Source organism: Anguilla anguilla, chromosome 1 (assembly GCF_013347855.1).
Source record: "Anguilla anguilla isolate fAngAng1 chromosome 1, fAngAng1.pri, whole genome shotgun sequence".
Classification (NCBI taxonomy): domain Eukaryota; kingdom Metazoa; phylum Chordata; class Actinopteri; order Anguilliformes; family Anguillidae; genus Anguilla; species Anguilla anguilla.
In genome coordinates, this window is record NC_049201.1 from 84,240,717 (window position 1) to 84,250,131 (window position 9,415).

The 9,415-nt window shown below is 40.4% G+C and overlaps 1 protein-coding gene across 1 annotated transcript; it reads right to left on the reverse strand.

The window, feature by feature from the left end:
• Window positions 1-5,261: 5,261 nt before the first annotated feature.
• Window positions 5,262-9,180, reverse strand: LOC118223097 (IgGFc-binding protein-like). The gene is made up of 3 exons (XM_035409238.1): window positions 8,154-9,180; window positions 6,369-6,581; window positions 5,262-5,679 (listed from the first exon to the last, which is right to left on the reverse strand). The coding sequence occupies exons 1-3, from the start codon at window positions 8,665-8,667 to the stop codon at window positions 5,636-5,638; spliced, it is 771 nt and encodes a 256-aa protein (XP_035265129.1). The 5' UTR covers window positions 8,668-9,180; the 3' UTR covers window positions 5,262-5,635.
• Between the last annotated feature and the right edge of the window lie 235 nt (window positions 9,181-9,415).

Consider the following 9,415-nt stretch of genomic DNA (forward strand, 5'->3'; position numbering starts at 1 on the left):
GGATGGCTCCAGTATAGGTGTTTTCATATCCGGTTTCCATGTAAGTCTACGGTACAAATGCGATCAAAATACAAAGTCAATCATTTTTTCTCACAAGAACAAATAGTCATACTAGGTGTATTTTATTCGTCTTATGACTGTCCATGGGTCGATTTCATGATTTATTGCGTCATTTGGGCACAGTGCCAATATTTGTCCTGGACCAATGAGGTACAGCTTGCGTCACTTCCGGATTACTGCGGAGGACTGAGCTACAGTAGTGGCTACAATCTGTGGTCACCGGGGTGGGAGGTGGCGTCTCTTGGCCTTGACATTGGGGCTCCGACCACGGTCCACCTGTGCGAAGTCAGAAAATGCAGGCATCCCATTTTGTAGTGGTTTCATTATAGCTGTGTGCTATTTACAGCTGCACTAGACGACCATAAAATAATCCTCCTCTGAAGTTTTGCGGTAGCCGAGTCATTTTTACTATTTCCTTTAGCCCACTTAACCAAATAATTTGTTGGCAGTAAGCGTAATCAGCTAACGCTTATTTGCTATATGTGGTAGTCCAGTAGCCTATGCTAAAACAGTTCGCAACTTCGGCTACCATCCATTTGACTAGCTAGCTAACCCTAACCGGCAAATATTCCATCTGTCAAACGTGTTTGACGGCTTGTCAGTCGTGTACATTCCGTAAATGTCTACCTGGGCTATGCTGCACGAATGTGACAAAGCTAGAAGCTAGCAATAATAATAATAATAATAAAAAAATAATAAATAATAAAAAATAATAATAATTAGAAATTCAATGTACATTATTTTTGTCTTTATGCAACAGGTGGAAAACTTGCTCTTCAAAGTGCGTTGTCATATTTACACGCCTGTAGATCAGTTATTAAAATACTTGGTAGATTTGTTAATCACCGCTGACAGCGTTAATTTTTATTCGGTAAAAAGTGACTTGCGAACGATCGGTCAGCTAGCGTCACCCAGCAAGTAAACACCACAAACGGCGATGGAGTAGTAGCAGTTAATGGCTCATTAACTACTGTGGCGAAAACCTACGACGATAACTTGCTTGTTTAACAGCAGGTCTACCAGACAGTTATATGAAAATGAGCCTAGTCAAATCACCAGTAGTCTACACATCTCTGATTGATTGACCATCAGTGCAGTCGATGTTCTTCCCCTGTAGTTTATATTGCTAATGCGTGAGCTAACCACGGATAGCTTACCTAGCTCACTGGCAAGCTGATATGCTAGCTAAACATATTCGTTTTGCCGAGAAACATAAATTGAAGATAACTGAACATAATTGTATTATTAATGTCATACATATAACGTGATTACATGACACAGTACAGTCACGGATGGAAATTAAACTCCGTAAACATTTGATCATATATTTTAAAACATAACGGCAGACAGTCAGCTAGCCTCAAGTTCGTTCAGGTTGATGGGCTTTTCCGCACCGGACTGTCAATCACATTGTAAAAATCACAAGACCGCTTAACTCTATGGTTTTGGCTCCAAATCGAGAACATGGCCGCGCCCGCCATTGAGCTTCAAAACATGTTTTACAGACCCACGGAGAGGCAATGGGTGATGTCACAGTAGCTTTGTCCATATTTTTTACAGTCTCTGGTTACAACACATGATGCCATGAATGTCACAACCCATGAACCCAGACCTCTGCTTCTGTGTAAATATGACCACTGTAAACCGCAAGCATTTGTGCAAGAATACTGCACATGTACTGATGATGAGTATGCAAAACTTAACATTTAACTTAACGTTTAACTTAACATTCGCATGTAAAACATTACGAGCAAGTTTGTGTCAAATTGAACAGACATTCTGGACCCAGAATATAAATCACACAGGAATAGTGATACACAAAGAAGGTTCTAGAGATCTCTCGTCTGGAATTAGTTTTTTAAATGATTTTTGATGATATCTAATGTTCTCTTGATTACAAAAAACAAAGTAGCTCAGTTACCCCAGCCAATCTCTTGCCTACGGTGTTCATAGCCAGAGATTTCTTGATTTTGTAGGAATTTCTTAACAAAAATTATGGTATTGAAGATAAAGATAACAAACGAGAGAGTCAGGAGCTCCTTTATATAATTTAATAATACGACCAGTTGGGAAGAGGTACAAGTACAGTCTTCAAAGATATTAAGTCTAAATTCATTCAGTCGTCATATGGAAAACTTCCAATTATAGGCAAGTGTAGGTTATGGAGTCCATTCAAAGACTGACCATGGGGGCCAGTTAAACAGAAATAGAGGTTCTTTAATCCCTGAATGTACTTAATTAATGCAGCTGCTGTCCATATCCTTTTACTTGCATTCCAACAAATACATTGTATGAGGTGAAATAGTATATTTGATACATTGGCTATTAAGTGTAAACATCCAGCACTTAGTTAACTAAATTTATCAAGTCATTACATTTTATATAATTGGTTATATAATTCTTCACGTAAGTCAAAATTTTAACAATTTCCTTCAATTTGCATTTACGTTTTACTCCTGAAAAATTTCTTTATGTTCCCATATTAATGCAGAAAAACTGGTTCACCTGCTTATGCTATAGCCAACACAAAAAAAAGCGGCTCTTTAGTTTCATAACCCCCAAGTCGCCAAACACAGGCTCAGGCAGGTGTCTTCACTGTGTGTTTCCTGGCAACACTTTACACTCTTTCCCACTGACCCCTTTTTCTTGGCCTCTCTTGTTCCTGTTGACATCATGCACTGTTTACTTTTACAAATGTCAGTCTGCATTAATTGTCATGCTATTACACTGCATGTTCTTTTTTTGTAGTTGTTAAAGCGTCACATCCTAACTTTGAAACATACAGTTGGTAATTGTGGGTAATTTAATATTATTTTGGAACAATGCATTATGATCTTCGTGTTCTCGCAGTCAACCATATTGCATACATTTTGCATTTTGAAATAGCAATACTAGACACTGTAGTTAAACAACAGTCATTATTACAGCTATATTTAAACACAAACACCATTTTATTTCTGGCACAGTGTGGGAGCAAATTAAACATAAACCAGCTTTTCCCATGAAAGGGGTATGAAAGAATGCAAACCTTCCTCTGCTTTATTGGCATACACCTTTTTAACATGGAAATAAAACACAACTTAAAGACCGCCTGTTGTCATACAACCGTTATAACCTGGCCATAAATCATTGAAATGTAAATATTTTTCACAGTGCTTGCCTCTCAGCGCTACCTCATAATATAGCCTGTTAAGTGGAGTTCAGTTCTACGCCTCTCACTTTAAACCACCAGCAAAAGAGAAACTCCAAAATCAGACATTTTCTATGAACAGAAGTATTTATTAAATTAGTCTGTTAATAGTGAAGTGAGTTGAGTCATATATTTCATAACCAAGTATATTAATAGCAGCTAAGTATTGAATTGGTACAGAATGTCAAAACTGAAAGTCCGTGCAAAGATGTGAGTTGAATTAAAATTGCCACGCCCTTCAATGCATCTGATGAGCAGGACGAATTTGCAGGCAGGGGACACAAAGTCATTCATCTGAGCAGGACCCACACATACAGCATCTAATGAGAGAGAGAGGAGGGAGAGGGAGAGGGAGGGAGAAAGAGAGAGAGAGAGCGCTACAATGTCCGCACACATACACTATATGACCCAAATAAAATGAGATGTTGGATGTCCACATATTTTTGGCTATGTACTCTTTGTATGGAAGTAGCACACCCCATTCAAATCATCCTTAATGCAGGAATAACCATCTCTGTGCACATTCTGAATCAATCCTAACCCTTTGAATAAAGGAAAAATAAAATTTCTGAAGCATCAATCAGATGGAGGTCACATGCCAAAAAAAAAAAAAATGACATAAAACATAAAACACAGAAGCCCAGTTTGAGCATTTGCTTATTTTTGAGCTACTCATTGAGAAGATCTGCACAATTTTCACATGCAGGTTTATTGCTCAAAACCTTTACTTATTCTACTATATTTTAGTAGAACTAAGTACAGTCTGCAGTAGAGACTTGTGATTGCATTTGCATGGTCTTTTCAGACACACAAACCCCATGGAAATGGAGGTGCTCTTTGACTTCATATTATATTAAGATTCTCGTGCACATTCTCATACACATCCTCCGGCTCCTCCTGCATCAAACATGCATGGGGGGGTCTTTATGCCTCATGGTGTTAAACAGACCGCAAGCTGAAGGAACCCTCCCCACAAAGCCTGCATGAAAGCTGTATTCAAACTAGGGCTGGGCAATAAACCTTACTTTGAATTCACACATAGGTACGCACTTTTGCAATACAGTATTTTCATGTTTTTCATCCAATGAATATCAAAAATTGATAAAAAGAATTTGTGACGAACTTAAGGTGAATTGTCTGTTTTGACTGAAGTTATATCAAGTAACAACTGAGGTAATGGTTGCTTTTACCTTAAGTTTTTTTTCCTTCATTCAAGGCTTTTTATGGGACATACAATACAACAGGCATCTGAAAAATTGATAGGCAGCAGTGTGGTGACCCCTTGTGGCAGAACTTGGAAGTGTTTCTTTACTGGAATGTCAGTCTTCTTTGTGGATCTCGCCTGAAACGTCTCTTTAAGTATCTCAAGAAACATTGTTTACGCTGATGATGATGAGGCTGTCCAAAACAGTAATTTCAGTGGAAATGAGAAACGACATGAGTGATTGGTGATCATTATCAAGACATTTTCAGAATGTCTTAACCAGGATGATGGGAAAGGCATAGGGGCTACTACTCTCCCGGATAGCCTGGCTATCCAGCAGCTTATCCATAAATGTGGGCCTTAACTGCATCCTAATGTGAGCGAGGGATTCTACTAAACCTTTGACAGACTGGTACGTCATTGAGCAAAGGGATGTTGTGTAAGGTAAGTTTGATGCAACCCAAATCCCCTTTGTGAACAGAGAAAACCGATCTGCATTTGTAAAGATCTTACTTTCACCTGTTCTACCTCTGGCAACACTGCCAAATCTAGGGCCGGTATGGTGTCTGGCACTGACCCTCCTGAGAAGATACGAAATCTAAAATCCCACCTTTGAGTGGCTCAACCACTTCTGTAACTCATTCAGGTAAACGCACTACCTGCGCTTAACTCAACAAGCTAATTGGCATGTGGGGATGTAAGACAGTGTCCATCAGTCTAAAACACAAGCAACGAAGAGAGAACCACATTTTTAATGCTATTTTAATTTAAAAATGTCACACTTAAAACTGATTATAACTGCTTATAGTATGTTCTTGTGAACCTTTTTTCCCTTTTGTCACATTTTAGGGCTAGAAGTGATGTCCATTTTGTACAGGGAAAATTGAATGTACACACCTAATCAATTTTCGACAATATGCACTGAACCCTTTAACATAAGTTGATATGGAAACACGAAGAATTAAAGCTGACTTCTCTTTTTAAATGTAAAAATAAGAAAGGAATACAGTAGAAAAGAATAGACACTAAAGGCACCATTCCCATGTTCATTTGATTCCATAGCCACCAAAGGTAAAGCAGAGATATGGTTTCCATTCCAGCACGTCTCTTGAGTCCAGAATTCTTCAGACCTCCAACTCAACTCAAGATGAGTAAGATCAATATTCCGTTCATCAGCCTCATTAGCCTAGTATCTCCTCAACCACATTTGTTTGAGTTTTCTTTCCTGAAAACAAGCAGAAGCCATATCAGAAAGCATTTTCTCTTTCCACATAAATTGCTTGTTGGACATTATCTTGTTGCAAAGGAATTTCCAAGAATTTAGCTTACACAAATGACCTAGTTCTCAGTTAAATTAGGACAGGTGATGTCTCTGTCAAGGTGAGAAACAATCACTTCTACGATTACTCCACAGATGGTTTGCAAGGATCATTTTTAAAAATGTTCTTAACAGATATATTACACTAAGACTGTTATTAGCTATATTAAGTCAGAAAATCTGCTGAATTCTTGAGTGCCTCCGCAAACGGCAGAGAAAAAACCTCAGACTTGGACTCACTGATCTCCATAATCTTGTTGAACCATTCAATGAATGTGTGCTATTTAACAAAATTGACATTGTGGGGGAAACCCAGCATCTGATGATAGTGTTGTGGAATTTCAATGCCCAAACTAATCAACATCATCTTATTCACCACAACAAGAACTTAAGTCCATAAAATTATGACTTTCATTTTCTGCAAAAAATGTACACTGAGATGTTTCGGCAAAGGCATTCACATGTACTATGTGCATCATGTTCCCCACAATTACCAAAATGGCTGCTCACGAAATTTCCAAGATTTCAGAAGATGTCATTTTTATCATGAATAAACATTGAAGGCAGGAGGATTTATTTTCATGCATGTAACATACCTTCTCCTGCATATGCAGGTGCAGTAATGCCTTTTTCCACACATTCATTATGGCCCTCTATGACTTTACACTCCTCTCCAGCTTTGCACTCAGATTTCTGGCAATCGACAAAACCTGTGGAAGGGTTGCACTCGCAGAGTTGTGTGCAGGCAGAATCCTCCCAGAAGCGTTCCTCAGGGAGATAGGACTTACCCTTGTAGGTGCAGGTCAGCACTGTAAAAACAGACAACACAATGCTCAAAAATGGATTAAACTCAGGGTGGGAGAAAAGGGGCGAATGACCCAGAAATGTTTCTTTCTCGTGCGTAAAGATAAAACGCTTTACCAAAACTCTTAAACAAAAACGAAACTCTTGAGACTTGCATCATGTTCACTGAATGCAAAAATGGCTGCTCATGATGCAACAGGCACAGCATTAGCACCCAGGGGCAGATAGGAGAGAATAAGGGGAGAGGGAGAGTTGGCACTTCTCTCGTTGCATTCAACATGTAAGGCAGATAGAATTGCACATGACCCAGAACACTCACTGCACTGTCACTTAAATGCCACCCCTCTGGTCGCAGATACAGGACATCCATGTGGAGGAGAGCTCACTTCATCAAAAGCTTTGTATTCTCTGCGAAAAAGAAACTTAACAACTCTCACCTACCACTGTGGTTTAGGTGTAATTTCAGTTCAATATCTGCACTCACTGTTCTGCTATGGTGCTGTGTTGTTATGTCAATGTCGATGTCAATCAATCAATTCAATCAATTTTATTTGTATAGCGCTTTTAACAAAAGAGCTTTGTCACAAAGCAGCTTTACAGAGAACCGGCCCCCAAAGAGTGAGCCTAGGGCAACAGTGGCAAGGAAAAACTCCCTGACTGATAACAGGAAGAAACCTTGAGCAGAACCGGATTGCGAGGGGGAACTCATCTGCTGCAGGCAGGCATCGGTCTGTTATGGAAATGGCTTACATGAAAACAGATAAATTATAATACATAAACAGCCAATCCAGTATTAATTAAGTCCAAGCAAAGGGTGACTCCTGTCACATAGAGAGATGGGCAGGAACACCAATGGGTAGCAGGGTCAGACAGGGGGACAGGCTTGGTGCTACAGCTGAATCAACAGTGGCAGGAGGCGGGGGTGCCCAGCTGGTCTAGCTGGTCTAGGGCTGGAGCTCCGGGCCAGGAAGGGGAGGGGGGGGTGATGCTCAGCAAACTTGGGCTAGAGCTCTGGGCAGGTGCCCAGAGCTGAGGAATGTTTGCTGTCAGTGTTTGATATGACAATATGTTCATATTTTGGTGCTGAATGTGAAGAATTTCTTCACTGAGAACAATAATCTATCTATCTACCCATCTATCTATCTATCTATCTAGCTGTCTACCTAAAAGAAAGAGCATAATCAAACCAATGAACTGCGATTTTCTTGCCGTCTTTCACAGGTAAATGGGAATTAAGTCGTGTATTATCTTCTGACGATATCATTGTGAGGGGGCAGCGTGGTTGTGGTGCCAGCTGCAAGCGGAGAGACGGGGGGAGTGATTTAGCCGGCAGGCAGCTGCACCTGTGGGCAGTTATGTGATAAATTCGAACCTTTATCTGCACTGCCTGCAGTGAGCCCGGGGTTCGAAAGATGTGCACGATAACCAGAGACAGTGACGCTACCACAACAGCAACAGCTACAGCGACAGCAACAGTGCCACTGTGCCGCTGTATCAAATAAAATTGTGCGCATCTTACCACTCCATGCCTGTGTGGATTTGTTGTGTGTATCGCAGTCACTTTTATTTCTACTTACGTCCACAGGCTGCAGGAGCTCCGTAGCTGTTCATATGCACTGTGCCAACACTATAAACCCCAATGGGGGCACGGGGACTCTTCATTGTGTGGTGACTTCTTCCTTTATCATAGGTGTAATGAGCCCAAGAGTATTCTGTTCCTTGAACTTGCAGCCACTTGAAAGTTGGATGCTTGTCATCAAATATCACTTTGTTAATGTCACTGGTCTTGGCAACAATAAGGGCATAGTTAGTAAAGTCCTCCATACCCTCTAAGGTGCGGGATTCACAGAACTTATCAGTTGGTTCTATGTTCATGATAAATGGGTCAAATAATGTGTTATCAGGAAATTTACCACCAGTGCAGTAGTAGAGGACTTGAATGGGCAGAGTGGAAGTGATGACTAACGGTGAACTCCTGTCCATTTGAATCTCTTTCCACTGACCAGAACGGAGATCAATCTCCTGAGATTTGGCACCAAATTGGTAAATGACATGAGTGGGCTTATAAGCAAAAATAAACACAGAGTCCATCAGGACCTGATACTCTAGAGGTGGGACAATGAAATATGTACCCCATCGCTCTACAGGTAACAACTGTTCGAAAGCGTGCTGACATTTGGAGTTCTTCCAAGCACAAGCATTTCCTGAGATGACCCCTACTGGCTTGTCTGACACCACTCTTGACCCAGTGCAGTCTTCATTTTTCTGATTTGACTCCAGGTAGAGAACCTCCAATCCATTAATGTAGGCGTAAAGTTTTTCATTTGGCTTATAAGTTTTACCTTCAAAGGTGACAGTGCACTTCAACTCTACAGTAACTAAAGTAGTATCCTGCAAGCCAAAAACAGCAAACTCTTTTGGGTACAAACTCTTGGCCAATGGAGTGAAGATATAATACTCTTGGCCAAATTCGGTCAATGGGTACACCAGTGTAGTGTCAAGTGAATTTGTCTTCCGATTGGTGGAAACGATAGTGATGTACCTGTTGGATTGAATTAGGACTGTTTTTGAATATTTGCCGGTGCCTATTAATTCTGTGTCAGAAGGTACCTCCACTGTTACACGCTCTCCACCTTGCATTGACAGCTCTTTCTTGAATGGAGACCTGTTGACAGTGACAACCACTTTCGTATCTGATAGATAGGAGGTGATGTAGAGCTCGTTTGTGGCCTTCTCCTTTGCATTGTAATTTAACATGTAAACAGTGATATATCTGAAGGCTGGTTCCGCTAAAAGGAAAGAGAAACAAAAAGAGGTGATGTCAAATTATGTCCACTGC